This window comes from Entelurus aequoreus, linkage group LG03 (assembly GCF_033978785.1).
Source record: "Entelurus aequoreus isolate RoL-2023_Sb linkage group LG03, RoL_Eaeq_v1.1, whole genome shotgun sequence".
Lineage (NCBI taxonomy): Eukaryota > Metazoa > Chordata > Actinopteri > Syngnathiformes > Syngnathidae > Entelurus > Entelurus aequoreus.
In genome coordinates this window covers 94162520-94182519 of record NC_084733.1, presented here as the reverse complement: position 1 = coordinate 94182519, position 20000 = coordinate 94162520, and the positions used below count along the sequence as shown (strand labels likewise).

General features: G+C 37.8%; 1 protein-coding gene across 1 annotated transcript in view; it reads right to left on the bottom strand.

The window, feature by feature from the left end:
* Positions 1 to 20000, bottom strand: part of LOC133647147 (cyclin-dependent kinase 19-like) — an 84419-nt gene that overhangs the window by 33391 nt on the left and 31028 nt on the right. Inside the window, exon 7 of the mRNA XM_062043287.1 lies at positions 354 to 364. Within this exon, the coding sequence (XP_061899271.1) occupies positions 354 to 364 (11 nt within the window). The remainder of the gene's footprint in view (positions 1 to 353; positions 365 to 20000) is intronic.

Sequence of the window (20000 nt, the reverse complement as noted above, 5' to 3'; positions counted from 1 at the left end):
CTTGTGCCAGCTTTTTTGGAACATGTTGCAGGCATCAACTTCCAAATGAGCTAATATTTGCAAAATATAACCATTTCGAACGTTAAATATCTTGTCTTTGCAGTCTATTCAATTGAATATAAGTTGAAAAGGATTTGTTGTATTCTCTTTTTATTGACCATTTACACAACGTGACCACTTCTCTGCTTTTGGGCTTTTGTATTTATAATACCGTATTGTCCAGACTAAAAGCTGCTACTTTATCCCCCACGCTTTGCACCTTGAGGCTTATACGACGGTGCAGTTAATTTATGGATTGTTCTTCGCTAACGGCCACAATGTTTGGTATTCAACAAGCAGTTTTCATCTTACACCGACAGAGACACTGAAAAGGTGTGTTATTGTTTGTGCAATGGTGCCATTTTTTTGGGACAAGTTCTCTCACTGCAGGTGCTGCGGGTTGAAAATGTACTTCCTGTTTTGTTCCTTGAACCGGAAGTATAACCGTTAGGGATGTCCGATAATGGCTTTTTGCCGATATCCGATATTCCGATATTGTCCAACTCTTTAATTACCGATACCGATATCAACCGATATATACAGTCGTGGAATTAACACATTATTATGCCTAATTTGGACAACCAGGTATGGTGAAGATAAGGTCATTTTAAAAAAAATAATAAAATAAAATAAGATAAATCAATTAAAAACATTTTCTTGAATAAAACAAAGTAAAACAATATAAAAACAGTTACATAGAAACTAGTAATGAATGAAAATGAGTCAAATGAAGTGTTAAAGGTTAGTACTATTAGTGGAGCAGCAGCACGCACAATCATGTGTGCTTACGGACTGTATCCCTTGCAGACTGTATTGATATATATTGATATATAATGTAGGAAGCAGAATATTAATAACAGAAAGAAACAACCCTTTTGTGTGAATGAGTGTAAATGGGGGAGGGAGGTTTTTTGGCTTGGTGCACTAATTGTAAGTGTATCTTGTGTTTTTTATGTGGATTTAATAAAAAAAAATAAAAATAAAAAAAATAAAAACGATGCCGATAATAAAAAAACCAATACCGATAATTTCCGATATTACATTTTAACGCATATATCGGCCGATATTATCGGACATGTCTAATAACCGTCCATAGGATTCTTCAATTATACCTCCAAAGCAACGTTTGAAAGTTTTACAATACACTAAAACTACTTATAAATAATACACCGTCCCAGTTGGGAGGTCCGCGGGAGTGTTTTCATGCATTTTTGGATTTGCTATCGTAATGTAATCAAGCTAGCGTCGTTAGCATTAGCTAATATGCTAACACGAGTCTGTTAGTATTATTAACATACAAATGCATTCTTTTTGTATTGTTTCAGTTTGGTAAATACACCAAGAAGTCAGCGTGGAGTTGTATAAGTCTGTTTAGCTGATTGGGGTGACTTCTGGTTTCTTTGATCAGCAGCACATTTTCAACCTGCAGCACCTGCAGCACCTGCAGTGAGCGCTCAGCATTTTTAAAGGGATTTAGAGGTAGAATCGATTGCTCCAATTAGCTGCAGTGCTAGCCACCGAGAACGAGCTGATTTTTACATGTTAAATGCGGAAAAAACAAACAAACAAAAACATTTTGTTTTCTAGTCTCTCATGAGGATGGTGGACGATAGGCCAGTTCCCCATTCAGGCCTTTTCATTTGGATTCCAATCGTCTAGAATTGTTCATTGAGTGCAATAAGAAACGTACACTATATTGCCAAAAGTATTTGGCCAGCCATCCAAATGATGAGAATGACTAATCACTCGGCCCGGTGTATCAAATCAAGCACTTAGGCATGGAGACTGTTTCTACAAACGTGTGAAAGAATGGGCCGCTTTCAGTGATTTCCTGTCACAGGATGCCACCTGTGCAACAAATCCAGTCCTGAAATGTCCTCGCTCCTAAATATTCCAAAGTCAACTTTATTAGAAGAAAAGTGAAGAGTTTGGGAACAACAGCAACCAAGTGGTAGGCCAGGTAAACTGACAGAGAGGTCAGCAGTCACTTGCTACAGAGCTCCAAACTTCATGTCACCTTCCAATTAGCCCACGTACAGTACGCAGAGAGCTGCATGGAATGGGTTTCCATGGCCGTGCAGCTGCATCTAAGCCATACATCACCAAGTCCAATGCAAAGTGTGGGATGCAGTGGTGTAAAGGACATCACCACTGGACTCTAGAGCAGTGGAGAGGCCTTCTCTGGACTGATGAGTCACACTTTTACATCTGATGGACCAGTCTGGGTTTGGAGGCTGCCAGGATAACGCTACATTTCGGACCGCATTGGGCCGAGCGTGAAATTTGGTGGAGGAGGAATTATGTTGTTTTTCCAGGAGTTGGGCTTGGCCCCTTAGTTCCAGTGAAAGGAACTTTGAATGCTCCAGGATACCAAAACATGTTGGACACTTCTATGGGATGACACTTCAAGGTCATATGTGAGTCCAGGCAGGTGGACAAATACTTCTGGTAATATTGTGTATGTTTAATGTTCAAATGAAGACAATAATGACAGTTTTTGTGGTCCCTTTTGTTGTTGTAAGTTTCCAGAAGTATGGATGTACATTGTGCTAGAGGCAGTATCACAACCAGCCTCGTTCACACACGGTATAGAGCAGGAATGTTGAGGAGTGTTCAAACATGTGACTTAACCGCATGAATGTGCAAGTCATATAGTAGGAGGGAAGTAACACATGTCCTGTCACGTCAAACACCTTTATGGTGTCTTCCACGGACATTATGGTGTCTTCCACGGACATTATGGTGTCTTCCACGGACATTATGGTGTCTTCCACGGACATTATGGTGTCTTCCACGGACATTATGGTGTCTTCCACGGACATTATGGTGTCTTCCACGGACATTATGGACGTCAAAGACCATATTGGTGTCTTCCACGGACATTATGGTGTCTTCCACGGACATTATGGTGTCTTCCACGGACATTATGGTGTCTTCCACGGACATTATGGTGTCTTCCACAGACATTATGGTGTCTTCCACGGACATTATGGTGTCTTCCACGGACATTATGGTGTCTTCCACGGACATTATGGTGTCTTCCACGGACATTATGGTGTCTTCCACGGACATTATGGTGTGTCCCACGGACATTATGGTGTCTTCCACGGACATTATGGTGTCTTCCACGGACATTATGGTGTCTTCCACGGACATTATGGTGTCTTCCACGGACATTATGGTGTCTTCCACGGACATTATGGTGTCTTCCACGGACATTATGGTGTCTTCCACGGACATTATGGTGTCTTCCACAGACATTATGGTGTCTTCCACAGACATTATGGTGTCTTCCACGGACATTATGGTGTCTTCCACGGACATTATGGTGTCTTCCACGGACATTATGGTGTCTTCCACGGACATTATGGTGTCTTCCACGGACATTATGGTGTCTTCCACGGACATTATGGTGTCTTCCACGGACATTATGGTGTCTTCCACGGACATTATGGTGTCTTCCACAGACATTATGGTGTCTTCCACGGACATTATGGTGTCTTCCACAGACATTATGGTGTCTTCCACGGACATTATGGTGTCTTCCACGGACATTCCCTTCCTGTATGCGAGTGGGCAGCTCACAAATGGAATAGGATAGTAAACACAAATTCTCTTGTCAGGTGATAAAAATCACATTGTCAATATATAGAGATGTCACTCTTACAGTCCCAGTAAAACACACATTGTCAATGTATAGATGTCACTCTTACAGTCCCAGTAAAACATACATTGTCAATGTATAGATGTCACTCTTACAGTCCCAGTAAAACACACATTGTCAATATATAGAGATGTCACTCTTACAGTCCCAGTAAAACACACATTGTCAATGTATAGATGTCACTCTTACAGTCCCAGTAAAACACACATTGTCAATGTATAGAGATGTCACTCTTACAGTCCCAGTAAAACATACATTGTCAATGTATAGATGTCACTCTTACAGTCCCAGTAAAACACACATTGTCAATGTATAGATGTCACTCTTACAGTCCCAGTAAAACACACATTGTCAATGTATATACGTCACTCTTACAGTCCCAGTAAAACACACATTGTCAATGTATAGATGTCACTCTTACAGTCCCAGTAAAACACACATTGTCAATATATAGAGATGTCACTCTTACAGTCCCAGTAAAACACACATTGTCAATATATAGAGATGTCACTCTTACAGTCCCAGTAAAACACACATTGTCAATATATAGAGATGTCACTCTTACAGTCCCAGTAAAACACACATTGTCAATGTATAGAGATGTCACTCTTACAGTCCCAGTAAAACACACATTGTCAATATATAGAGATGTCACTCTTACAGTCCCAGTAAAACACACATTGTCAATGTATAGATGTCACTCTTACAGTCCCAGTAAAACACACATTGTCAATGTATATACGTCACTCCTACAGTCCCAGTAAAACACACATTGTCAATGTATAGATGTCACTCTTACAGTCCCAGTAAAACACACATTGTCAATGTATAGATGTCACTCTTACAGTCCCAGTAAAACACACATTGTCAATATATAGAGATGTCACTCTTACAGTCCTAGTAAAACACACATTGTCAATGTATAGAGATGTCACTCTTACAGTCCCAGTAAAACACACATTGTCAATATATAGAGATGTCACTCTTACAGTCCCAGTAAAACACACATTGTCAATGTATAGAGATGTCACTCTTACAGTCCCAGTAAAACACACATTGTCAATATATAGAGATGTCACTCTTACAGTCCCAGTAAAACACACATTGTCAATGTATAGATGTCACTCTTACAGTCCCAGTAAAACACACATTGTCAATGTAGAGATGTCAGTCTTACAGTCCCAGTAAAACACACATTGTCAATGTATAGATGTCACTCTTACAGTCCCAGTAAAACACACATTGTCAATGTATAGAGATGTCACTCTTACAGTCCCAGTAAAACACACATTGTCAATGTATAGAGATGTCACTCTTACAGTCCCAGTAAAACACACATTGTCAATGTATAGATGTCACTCTTACAGTCCCAGTAAAACACACATTGTCAATGTATAGATGTCACTCTTACAGTCCCAGTAAAACACACATTGTCAATGTATAGAGATGTCACTCTTACAGTCCCAGTAAAACACACATTGTCAATGTATAGAGATGTCACTCTTACAGTCCCAGTAAAACACACATTGTCAATGTATAGATGTCACTCTTACAGTCCCAGTAAAACACACATTGTCAATGTATAGATGTCACTCTTACAGTCCCAGTAAAACACACATTATCAATGTATAGATGTCACTCTTACAGTCCCAGTAAAACACACATTGTCAATGTATAGAGATGTCACTCTTACAGTCCCAGTAAAACACACATTGTCAATGTATAGATGTCACTCTTACAGTCCCAGTAAAACACACATTGTCAATGTATAGAGATGTCACTCTTACAGTCCCAGTAAAACACACATTGTCAATGTATAGATGTCACTCTTACAGTCCCAGTAAAACACACATTGTCAATGTATAGATGTCACTCTTACAGTCCCAGTAAAACACACATTGTCAATGTATAGATGTCACTCTTACAGTCCCAGTAAAACACACATTGTCAATGTATAGATGTCACTCTTACAGTCCCAGTAAAACACACATTGTCAATGTATAGAGATGTCACTATTACAGTCCCAGTAAAACACACATTGTCAATGTATAGATGTCACTCTTACAGTCCCAGTAAAACACACATTGTCAATGTATAGATGTCACTCTTACAGTCCCAGTAAAACACACATTGTCAATGTATAGATGTCACTCTTACAGTCCCAGTAAAACACACATTGTCAATGTATAGATGTCACTCTTACAGTCCCAGTAAAACACACATTGTCAATGTATAGATGTCACTCTTACAGTCCCAGTAAAACACACATTGTCAATGTATAGATGTCACTCTTACAGTCCCAGTAAAACACACATTGTCAATGTATAGATGTCACTCTTACAGTCCCAGTAAAACACACATTGTCAATATATAGAGATGTCACTCTTACAGTCCCAGTAAAACACACATTGTCAATGTATAGAGATGTCACTCTTACAGTCCCAGTAAAACACACATTGTCAATATATAGAGATGTCACTCTTACAGTCCCAGTAAAACACACATTGTCAATGTATAGATGTCACTCTTACAGTCCCAGTAAAACACACATTGTCAATGTAGAGATGTCAGTCTTACAGTCCCAGTAAAACACACATTGTCAATGTATAGATGTCACTCTTACAGTCCCAGTAAAACACACATTGTCAATGTATAGAGATGTCACTCTTACAGTCCCAGTAAAACACACATTGTCAATGTATAGAGATGTCACTCTTACAGTCCCAGTAAAACACACATTGTCAATGTATAGATGTCACTCTTACAGTCCCAGTAAAACACACATTGTCAATGTATAGATGTCACTCTTACAGTCCCAGTAAAACACACATTGTCAATGTATAGATGTCACTCTTACAGTCCCAGTAAAACACACATTGTCAATGTATAGATGTCACTCTTACAGTCCCAGTAAAACACACATTGTCAATGTATAGATGTCACTCTTACAGTCCCAGTAAAACACACATTGTCAATGTATAGATGTCACTCTTACAGTCCCAGTAAAACACACATTGTCAATGTATAGATGTCACTCTTACAGTCCCAGTAAAACACACATTGTCAATGTATAGATGTCACTCTTACAGTCCCAGTAAAACACACATTGTCAATGTATAGATGTCACTCTTACAGTCCCAGTAAAACACACATTGTCAATGTATATACGTCACTCTTACAGTCCCAGTAAAACACACATTGTCAATGTATAGATGTCACTCTTACAGTCCCAGTAAAACACACATTGTCAATGTATAGATGTCACTCTTACAGTCCCAGTAAAACACACATTGTCAATGTATAGATGTCACTCTTACAGTCCCAGTAAAACACACATTGTCAATGTATAGAGATGTCACTCTTACAGTCCCAGTAAAACACACATTGTCAATGTATAGATGTCACTCTTACAGTCCCAGTAAAACACACATTGTCAATGTATAGACGTCACTCTTACAGTCCCAGTAAAACACACATTGTCAATGTATAGATGTCACTCTTACAGTCCCAGTAAAACACACATTGTCAATGTATAGATGTCACTCTTACAGTCCCAGTAAAACACACATTGTCAATGTATATACGTCACTCTTACAGTCCCAGTAAAACACACATTGTCAATGTATAGATGTCACTCTTACAGTCCCAGTAAAACACACATTGTCAATGTATAGATGTCACTCTTACAGTCCCAGTAAAACACACATTGTCAATGTATATACGTCACTCTTACAGTCCCAGTAAAACACACATTGTCAATGTATAGATGTCACTCTTACAGTCCCAGTAAAACACACATTGTCAATGTATATACGTCACTCTTACAGTCCCAGTAAAACACACATTGTCAATGTATAGATGTCACTCTTACAGTCCCAGTAAAACACACATTGTCAATGTATAGATGTCACTCTTACAGTCCCAGTAAAACACACATTGTCAATGTATAGATGTCACTCTTACAGTCCCAGTAAAACACACATTGTCAATGTATAGACGTCACTCTTACAGTCCCAGTAAAACACACATTGTCAATGTATATACGTCACTCTTACAGTCCCAGTAAAACACACATTGTCAATGTATAGATGTCACTCTTACAGTCCCAGTAAAACACACATTGTCAATGTATAGATGTCACTCTTACAGTCCCAGTAAAACACACATTGTCAATGTATAGATGTCACTCTTACAGTCCCAGTAAAACACACATTGTCAATGTATAGATGTCACTCTTACAGTCCCAGTAAAACACACATTGTCAATGTATAGAGATGTCACTCTTACAGTCCCAGTAAAACACACATTGTCAATGTATAGAGATGTCACTCTTACAGTCCCAGTAAAACACACATTGTCAATGTATAGATGTCACTCTTACAGTCCCAGTAAAACACACATTGTCAATGTATAGATGTCACTCTTACAGTCCCAGTAAAACACACATTGTCAATGTATAGATGTCACTCTTACAGTCCCAGTAAAACACACATTGTCAATGTATAGATGTCACTCTTACAGTCCCAGTAAAACACACATTGTCAATGTATAGATGTCACTCTTACAGTCCCAGTAAAACACACATTGTCAATGTATAGATGTCACTCTTACAGTCCCAGTAAAACACACATTGTCAATGTATAGATGTCACTCTTACAGTCCCAGTAAAACACACATTGTCAATGTATATACGTCACTCTTACAGTCCCAGTAAAACACACATTGTCAATGTATAGATGTCACTCTTACAGTCCCAGTAAAACACACATTGTCAATGTATAGATGTCACTCTTACAGTCCCAGTAAAACACACATTGTCAATGTATAGAGACGTCACTCTTACAGTCCCAGTAAAACACACATTGTCAATGTATAGATGTCACTCTTACAGTCCCAGTAAAACACACATTGTCAATGTATAGATGTCACTCTTACAGTCCCAGTAAAACACACATTGTCAATGTATAGATGTCACTCTTACAGTCCCAGTAAAACACACATTGTCAATGTATAGATGTCACTCTTACAGTCCCAGTAAAACACACATTGTCAATGTATAGATGTCACTCTTACAGTCCCAGTAAAACACACATTGTCAATGTATAGATGTCACTCTTACAGTCCCAGTAAAACACACATTGTCAATGTATAGACGTCACTCTTACAGTCCCAGTACCCGACTCACCAATAGCTTTGGTGTAATGCCGGGCCCCCAGCAGTAGCTCGGGGGCCCTGTACCAGAAGGTCACCACCACAGGATCCAGATCCGCCAGTGGCTTGAGGGGAGAGTTGAAGAGTCTTGCGAAGCCCATGTCAGCTACATGAGAGGAGATAAACATTAGCAAGACGTGGAATCAGGGAGTTGGGGGGCCCCTGCTTCATGTCAGGGCCTCAGCTTCCTCGTGTCCTTACAGACAAACATTACAAGTGCTGAAGGTAAGCAGTGTTTACCCATGCATGACATTTTGTATAGATTGCAACATCAGAGGGCACACCTTTCAACAGTAAACATAAAACAGGTTCATACTTTGTGATTTTAGTCAACTAACTAACCTCGCCTACTGTATCTATCTTAGTCATAGGGGTGTAACGGTACGTGTATTTGTATTGAACCGTGTCGGTTCGGTTTGGAGGTGTACCGAACGAGTTTCCACACGAACGTATTAAGCTAAGCTAAAGTCTTAACAAGCTGCTCTACTTCTTCTGCCTGTCTCTGTCAGTCCTCTACACAACACCCAGCATTGTCACACCCACACAACCATCTGATTGGTTACACACAGAGCGGTAACAGCCAATCAGCAGTGCCTATTCAGGGCACATGTAGTCAGTGCTCCAGCGTTGAGCAGGTAGGTGTTTAGCAGGTAAGCATCAGGCAGCGGACTCCCCCCAAATGATAATAAACACACCCCAGTCAACTACTAGTAACATCACTATGAGCCCGTCAACCTTCTAGCTCGCAGTCCTGGCTTGAGGTGAAGGCTAATTCACTTTTAGCGTAATGTTAGCTCATTTTGCCGTGTGTGTGTGTGTTACGGACAGCAAAGCCCTGTCTGTCTGTTATTTCACTTTACCTTTTTCTGTGTTGATTGAGCTGTGTTGAAGCAGCAAAAAAGGACATTATGTTAAATGAAGAGTTTCTGTCTCTGATAGTTGATATAATAATGTAAGTGCATCATTAAGCCTACATGAACTCCATGGTGTTCAGGGATGAATAGTCTCTCCTATTGCTATTGTACTATTTTTTCAGCTATAGTTACATGAATCATTAGTAATGCAGCAGCCTAGTTTTGAATGTCAGGGTCCCTGCTATCACATGTTGATAACAATATAACATTTACATCATAAATCAACTACAGGCTTCCCAAATGCTGTAATAAATGAAGCATGATGAGTTGACTTGAAACTGTTTAATGTTGCACTTTTTATATGTAGAAGAAAATTTTTGTCATTTTATTTAATCTGAGCAACAACTCGAGGCAGTTTAATGTTGATTAACGTAGGCAGAATTATTATAGTGTTCCCAATGTTGAAATGATAAAGCCATTGTTTACAAATTTGGTCAATAAATAACCAAAAAATGTATATTTTGTTGTTTTCTTACTGTACCGAAAATGAACCGAACCGTGACCTCTAAACCGAGGTACGTACCGAACCGAAATTTTTGTATACCGTTACACCCCTACTTAGTCATGTCTCACGTTTACAATCACCTGGGGCCGTACTTATCAAGCTTCTTAGAATGACTCCTAAGAAGTCTGCTAAGAGTTGACTTAAGAGTAAATAAATTCTTGGCTGAAAGCTGCACTTAAAAGTTAGTTATCAAGCGTCTTACTCACACTTTCAGCGAAGTGTAGGACTGAATCTTAAGTGTCACACTCAGAGCTGAATTACGACATTACTATGTGCTGTAAACGCAATTTTAGGTGACGTCATTTCTGTGTCCATAGAAATGACCAATCACGGAAGGGAATCCCTTGTCTAAGAATAAAGAAATATCTTGGAAATATTTAAGTGGACAATGGGAGTGTATATTTTGACAATAAACTACAAAATAATACAAAACAAACTAGTCCCCGCCGGCACTCACGCTACCGCTCCCTCTCTTCTCTCGCCCACACACTCACTGACGTCACTCACCTCACACATACGCTACTCTCATAACATTTTCTTTCCAATTCATTAATTAGGCAACTAATTTGAAACTGGTGTGGGTGGCTCTATATATACTAGCCCACTGCAGACACATGCAGAAATCAACAAGGAATCGAAAAGTATTAAATCTGTGACAAAAATAATATCCGCTCTGTCTAAACGATACCGTTTAAACAGCTGCTCGTCATCAAAAAAAAAAAACATTGTTCCGTTCCCTGAACGTTGGCGCACGTCTCTCTCGCCTCAGTGCCATCCCCTGCTGGCAACTCCTAACCACTTAAGACACCTCTGAAGGTCTCTTAAATATCGTGGAGAGTAGGAGTGATTCTTAGACTTAAGAACGTTGATAAAAAGCTTTTATTCTTAAGTTTGAGAGTAGGACTAAATTTGGCAAATTCTCAGGACTTAAGTGTAAAATGGCACTCTAAGAAGCTTGATAAGTACGGCCCCAGTTCTCTCACACCTCTCCAATATTTCTAGTACAATGTCTATGCTGCGTACTTCAACTAAATGAAGACATGATGCCAGTTAGTCATGCTTTATGGAGAAACAACCTATGGCGCAAGACCACATTTTCGTAGCTATTGGTACCCGTTTTTGTGTATTTGGGATCCCTGGGAGTCCCGAAAATGTGAAATCCAACAATGGAGGCATGGCAGGAATGTTTATGAAACAATCTTGCCTTACTTCATACTTACTCCACACGAGCCCTTTGGAATTTGAGACTTTAGCTACGTGGTCTGCCTTGGTTGCGTCAGCGGATATCTCCATATATGGTCTATGTTAATACTCAGAGTCTTCTGAGACTTGTCACTTATAAAACATGATGTCCCTGCGAGCCCAGAGCAATGTGATCCACCTGGCAGATCCACTTATGAAGAAAGACTGCATTTGACAGTTGAAAGAAGGTAAAACACCATCTGGTCCGCTCACACGGGCTTCAAAACAAGAACGTAAACATTCACTAATCATAAAAAGTTAGGAATGATAGATAGCTGAAGATAAAATACTAGGGGTGTAACGGTACACAAAAATGTCGCTTCGTTACGTTCCTCGGTTTAGAGGTCACGGGTCGGTTCATTTTCGGTACAATAAGAAAACAACAAAATATACATTTTTGGGTTATTTATTTACCAAATTTGCAAAATCTTCCACCAAAAATATTTTTCTTAGTGTAATATTTGATGTGAAGTAATGGGAACCTTGGATAGGTCAATAATTCATAATTTTGATTCAATATTATGTTTTGAGCAATGACAGTTTGAAAGGAAAAAAAACATTGCTTTATTAGTCAACATTGCAACTTTTTCTAAATGACATTTCACCTTTAAGCTTTTTTATTTCACTTTTGTTATGTTTTTGTTTATTTTAGTAGTATTTTTAGAATGTGCCGTGGGCCTTTAAAACATTAGCTGTGGGCCGCAAATGGCCTCCGGGGCACACTTTTGACACCCCTGCTATAGATAATAACAAATTAAATGTGATAAATCTATGGATAAAAAGCAGATGCGCGTTTATCATAACTCTCTCTCTCTCTCTCTGTCTCTGCCCCTCCCTCACCAATGCTGCTGTTTGTTTTGTTTTTAACCCCTTCTTAACCCTGGACGTACATTGAAAATACACGCAACCCTAACTCAAAATGCCGGAAATTTGAGGCATTTAAGAAAGTCCGCCCTGACAGCTCCGCAAAAGAGGACATGTCCGGTGAAAAGAGGACGTATGGTCAGTCTATCCTAGCCCGTTAGCTGCTAGCATGCCGCGTGGTTTGCACTGTTTACACAACGTGCGTTACGCTACTTAATATGTCCGTGTGGAATCTCGTTCGGTACACCTCCGAACCGAACCGAAACCTCCGTACTGAAATGGTTCAATACAAATACACATACCAGTATTTCCCACACATTCATTTATTTGTGGCGGCCCGCCACGAAAGAATTACGTCTGCCACAAATAATTTTTTTTTTTTTTTTTGTGTCCTGTCCAGCTTCTCAGGCAAATCATATAGTAGATGTAGATGCCCATATAGGCTGTTCACATTTACTTTACAAAAGAGAAGTGTAGGATACTTCTCTTGTTGCCTTATTTGTATTTGACCACTACTGTTTTCTGTTTATTTGTTACTGACTGTGGCAGGACACCTCTGCCTCTGTTTCACTTTATGTTGCTGGTAAATAATATGCTTGTAGTAGTAGGCTAAAGTTCAATTATTTAGTATGCACTAATTAAAGGGGCAGAGCTTTAAGAGACATTTTAGCTTTTATATTTTATAAGATGTATTTTTTGTAAGAACCACAATTAATAAATATATTTCAGTGAATAACTTATTGTTCAAATCTGTATATAAATATGTACATAAAGTGTTGTAATTATATTGTAAAATGGATGGATGGATGGACGTTTAAAACAAAACTGTTATTATTAATTAGTAAGTATACATTTTTTGAGCCTTTTTAGAGAAAATAATATCATTGTAGTAAATTATGCAAATTACTCGATGCTGTCATGATGACCACGCCCATAGCCACGCCCCCACCGCCACAGGTATCGTGGCAGTTTATGGGAAACACTGCTACCGTTACACCCCTATAAAATACACAGGTAAACTTAAATTGACCTTTATCTAAAATCTACATATGTGGTAATGGTGGTTCTTTGGTCAAAATATTGCATAGATTTTCTCAATCTCAATTGTCACCCTACCAAAACAATACTTCATTGGATGTTGGTGGAAAGACTGCATTGGTGTAAAACAAAGAGAGCAGCAATGGCCTGAGTTTGTTGTTAGGAGTGTACTCCCAACTCTTAAGTCTTCAATAAAGCCCAGGGGCCGTACTTATTTTACTAGAAATATTGGAGAGGTGTGAGAGAACTGGGGCCGTACTTATCAAGCTTCTTAGAGTGCCATTTTACACTTAAGTCCTGAGAATTTGCCAAATTTAGTCCTACTCTCAAACTTAAGAATAAAAGCTTTTTATCAACGTTCTTAAGTCTAAGAATCACTCCTACTCTCCACGATATTTAAGAGACCTTCAGAGGTGTCTTAAGTGGTTAGGAGTTGCCAGCAGGGTATGGCACTGAGGCGAGAGAGACGTGCGCCAACGTTCAGGGAGCGGAACGATGTCCTGGATTTGTTTGATGACGAGCAGCTGATCAAACGGTATCGTTTAGACAGAGCGGGTATTATTTTTGTCACAGATTTAATACTTTTCGATTCCTTGTTGATTTCTGCATGTGTCTGCAGTGGGCTAGTATATATAGAGCCACCCACACCAGTTTCAAATTAGTTGCCTAATTAATGAATTGGAAAGAAAATGTTATGAGAGTAGCGTATGTGTGTGGCCGTGAGGTGAGTGACGTCAGTGAGTGTGTGGGCGAGAGAAGAGAGGGAGCGGTAGCGTGAGTGCCGGCGGGGACTAGTTTGTTTTGTATTATTTTATAGTTTATTGTCAAAATATACACTCCCATTGTCCACTTAAATATTTCCAAGATATTTCTTTATTCTTAGACAAGGGATTCCCTTCCGTGATTGGTCATTTCTATGGACACAGAAATGACGTCACCTAAAATTGCGTTTACGGCACATAGTAATGTCGTAATTCAGCTCTGAGTGTGACACTTAAGATTCAGTCCTACACTTCGCTGAAAGTGTGAGTAAGACGCTTGATAACTAACTTTTAAGTGCAGCTTTCAGCCAAGAATGTATTTACTCTTAAGTCAACTCTTAGCAGACTTCTTAGGAGTCATTCTAAGAAGCTTGATAAGTACGGCCCCAGACCTTTTTTTCAAAAACTCAACTAACTTGCTGAGAATGCAAGCCTCTCCACTTGCAAGTGATAGTTTGTGCACACTCCCACACACACACACACACACACACACACACACACACACACACACACACACACACACACACACACACACACACACACACACACACACACACACACACACACAATCATGGCTTGGACCACGATCCCACCGGTTGAGCAGCATTCTGCAAGTCCATATAGCTGCTGCTCAATGTTGAATGTTGCAACTGAACCCTATACATAAATCACTCCCAGTGAGGAGAACACACGAAGGTTGTATAAAATACAGTAATAATAAGATGGAAGACAAGGAAAAGAAGGAAGCAGACAATTCCTTACCATCCTATGGTTACCTCTTACAAGAAGGGCGCAGCATAAATAGCAGACTGATAGTGATCAGTAGAGTTGAGTGTATGTGGAACTTGCATACGATACAATGTCATGCATGACATATTTCCACTTCTTTCATTACAGAACGTCCGAAAGGGAGCAGGAAGAAGCAGAGCTTATTTAATCCTACCCCTTTTCCTACCATAGCAGTTGTATCCCATGTCATTGTTCTCTGTAACAGAACAGTGAAGAAATACATAATAAATCATTAATATACTATAGTAAGTAAACAAATATTAAATACATAAATAATCATTATCTCTCCGAGGTTTCTCATAGTCATTCACATCGACGTCCCACTGGGGTGAGTTTTTCCTTGCCCGTATGTGGGCTATGCACCGAGGATGTGGTTGTGGCTTGTGCAGCCCTTTGAGACACTTGTGATTTAGGGCTATATAAATAAACATTGATTGATTGATCGTAAAAAATTACAAATAAATAAAAGGTTCAGGTAATCATTAGGGATGTCCGATAATGGCTTTTTGCTGATATCCGATATGCCGATATTGTCAAACTCTTTAATTACAGATACCGATATCAACCGATACCGATATCATCCGATATATACAGTCGTGGAATTAACACATTATTATGCCTAATTTGGACAACCAGGTATGGTGAAGATAAGGTACTTTTTAAAAAAATTAATCAAATAAAATAAGATAAATAAATTAAGAACATTTTCTTGAATAAAAAAGAAAGTAAAACAATATAAAAACAGTTACATAGAAACTAGTAATGAATGAAAATGAGTAAAATGAAGTGTTAAAGGTTAGTACTATTAGTGGAGCAGCAGCACGCACAATCATGTGTGCTTACGGACTGTATCCCTTGCAGACTGTATTGATATATATTGATATATAATGCTTATGGACTGTATTCCTTGCAGACTGTATTGATATATATTGATATATAATGTAGGAACCAGAATATTGATAACAGAAATAAATGAGGGGAGGGAGGTTTTTTGGCTTGGTGCACTAATTGTAAGTGTATCTTGTGTTTTTATGTGGATTTAATTTAAAAAATAAAAATAAATAAATAAATTTAAAAAAGCGATACTGATAATAAAAAAAACGATACCGATAATTACCGATATTACATTTTAACGCATTTATCGGCCGATAATATCGGCAGACCGATATTATCGGACATCTCTAGTAATCATCATAATTGTTTTGTACTTTGTGAACACTTTGAACAGTCTCTTAAACTGGATCATATTGCTGCTTTGTTGGATTGCTTTGTTTAATCCATTCCATCATTTAGTTCCACATACCGATGTGCTGAAGGTTTTAAGTGTTGTACGCGCACACACGTGTTTTAAATTGGATTTTCAACTAAGGTTATACGTCTCCTCTTTTGTTGAGAAGAATTGTTATACATTGTCGGGGAGCAGGTTATAGTTTGCTTTGTAGAGCGGGATATACGTTAGGTCAGGGGAAAAACACAGAGGCTATTTCATCCCTACAAGCCTGTTTTGCAGGTTTCCTTGTTTTGCAGGTTTCCTTGCTCTTCAGGGGAGTTTATAGAGTAAACTCCCCTGAAGAGCAATGTTTTCCTGTGTTTTTTCCTGACCTAACACATATATATATATATATATATATATATATATATATATATATATATATATATATATATATATATATATATATATATATATATATATATATATATATATATATATATATATATATATATACATATATATATATACATATATATACATATATATACATATATATATATATATATATATACATATATATATATATATATATATATACATATATATATATATATATATATACATATATATATATATACATATATATACATATATATATATATATATATATATATATATATATATATATATATATATATATATATATATATATATATATATATATATATATATATATACATACACTCACCCAAACAATTTAGTGGAATAGCCTTCATTTCTAAGAACAAGAATAGACTGTGGAGTTTCAGATGAAAGTTCTCTTTTTCTGGCCATTTTGAGCGTTTAATTGAGCCCACAAATGTGATGCTCCAGAAAGTCAATCTGCTCAAAGGAAGGTCAGTTTTGTAGCTTCTGTAACGAGCTAAAGTGTTTTCAGATGTGTGAACATGATTGCACAAGGGTTTTCTAATCATCAATTAGCCTTCTGAGCCAATGAGCAAACACATTGTACCATTAGAACACTGGAGTGATAGTTGCTGAAAATGGGCCTCTATACACCTATGTAGATATTGCACCAAAAAGCAGACATTTGCAGCTAGAATAGTCATTTAGCACATTAGCAATGTATATATCAGGGGTCACCAACCTTTTTGAAAGCGAGAGCTACTTCTTGGGTAGTGATTAATGCGAAGGGCTACCAGTTTGATACACACTTCAATAAATTGCCAGAAATAGCCAATTTGCTCAATTTACCTTTAACTCTATGTTATTATCAATAATTAATGATATTTACACTTAATTGAACGGTTTAAAAGAGGAGAAAACACACAAAAAATGACAATTAAATTTTGAAACATAAGTTTATCTTCAATTTCGACTCTTTAAAATTCAAAATTCAACCGAAAAAAAGAAGAGAAAAACTAGCTAATTCAAATCTTTTTGAAAAAAAATTTAAAAATAATTTATAGAACATCATTAGTAATTTTTCCTGATTAAGATTAATTTTAGAATTTTGATGACATGTTTTAAATAGGTTAAAATCCGATCTGCACTTTGTTAGAATATATAACAAATTGGACCAAGCTATATTTCGAACAAAGACAAATCATTATTTCTTCTAGATTTTCCAGAATAAAAATTTTAAAAGAAATTCAAAAGACTTTGAAATAAGATTTAAATTTGATTCTACAGATTTTCTACATTTGCCAGAATAATTGTTTTGAATTTTAATCATAATAAGTTTGAAGAAATATTTCACAAATATTCTTCATCGAAAAAACAGAAGTTAAAATGAAGAATTAAATTAAAATGTATTTATTATTCTTTACAATAAAAAAAATAAATTTACTTGAACATTGATTTCAATTGTCAGGAAAGAAGAGGAAGGAATTTAAAAGGTAAAAAGGTATATTTGTTTAAAAAAGATTTTCTCTAAAATTGTCTTTCTGAAAGTTATAAGAAGCAAAGTAAAAAAATGTATGAATTTATTTAAACAAGTGAAGACCAAGTCTTTAAAATATTTTCTTGGATTTTCAAATTCTATTTGAGTTTTGTCTCTCTTAGAATTAAAAATGTCGGGCAAAGCGAGACCAGCTTGCTAGTAAATAAATAAAATTTAAAAAATAGAGGCAGCTATTTGAGCTATTTTTAGAACAGGCCAGCGGGCTACTCATCTGGTCCTTACGGGCTACCTGGTGCCCGCGGGCACCGCGTTGGTGACCCCTGGTATAGAGTGTATTTCTTTCAAGTTAAGACTAGTTTAAAGTTATCTTCATTGAAAAGTACAGTGCTTTTCCTTCCAAAATAAGGACATTTCAATGTGACCCCAAACTTTTGAACGGTAGTGTATACTGTATATGTTTTTAAAACCACTAGAGGTCTTGGGTGTACGATGTAAGGCTTCAGGTTATTGACACGACACAGTAGTTCTACAGAAGTTGTACAATGATGTGCATCTTTCAATCCAGTGTGAATTGACAGGAAGCAAAGTAAAGAAGGTTTCATAGTTGAAGTCTCCAGCATGAAAGTCTCTAAAGTCATGCCACGTGTTGTGTTGTGTTGTGTTGTTACTTGCATGAAATAACCCCCCACACTCGATTATTGACCAGCTCGGTTCAACTTGTCCATACACACACACACTAAAGATGGATATAAAACAACTGTTTTCCTGTTTTTAAAGACTGAAAGTAATGTTTGCTTGTGGACAAAAAGCCTAAAAAGAAGTGTCCGTGTTGGTGTGGAAACAGCCTCAAGAGAATAGCACGTTCTTTAACGCCATATCTGCAACCTGCAAATGGATTTCATGGCCACATTAGTGAGGAACAAAGGCAGTTTTGTCCTCCCAGTCAGACTAAGTCCTTATCTCTTAGTTCTGGCAGCTCCACTCCCCAAACACACACATGGAAGAAGTTCAAACTGGAACACTCACTAGGACTCTTTCGCTGATAAAACACTCAGACTGGTGGACATTTTACACTCCAGACATTCTCAACTATATCGCTCTTCAAGGTTTATTTCATCATTTTCCACTAGGGTTGGACAGTATACCAGTACTAGTATAGTACCGCCATACCAATGAATCATATTCGCTACTATACCGCCTTTAAAAGGTACCGGTGCCCGCCCCCACCGCGTGACGCTGCTTCATTATGTGGTGCCATTGCTAGTTTTAGGAGCAGAGGAGCATGTTGGGCAGCGCACACACACAGAGTACTTACAAGCAGACACAGTGTGTAGACAGAAAAGGGAGAATGGACGCATTTTGGTGTAAAAAGTCAAGATAAAGGTGAAGTTATAACACTGAAACACCCTCAGGAAGAGCTGCTTTAAGACATGGCTAGCTAGCTAGTAGCTAACATCCATCCACAGTGTTTTAGCTACTTCTAAATCACTAATCCTGGTCTCCATGGTGACGAATAAAGTACGTTTCTTATCACTGGAGGACGAGGAATAGCTAAACATGCTTCACTACACACCGTAGGAGGATACAATGTAAACAAATGCCATGGGTGGATCTACACCTGACATCCACTGTAATGATACCAAGTACAGGAACGTATCTAATCGATACTACTATACTATCGATATTTTTTATCGTCACAAAATATATTTTTCTTTTTCCAAAATTCCTATTATGTTTATAAAGTCAGTAAATACGTCCCTGGACACATGAGGACTCTGAATATGACCAATGTATGATCCTGTAACTACTTAATATCGGATCAATACATAAATGTGTGGTATCATCCAAAACTAATAG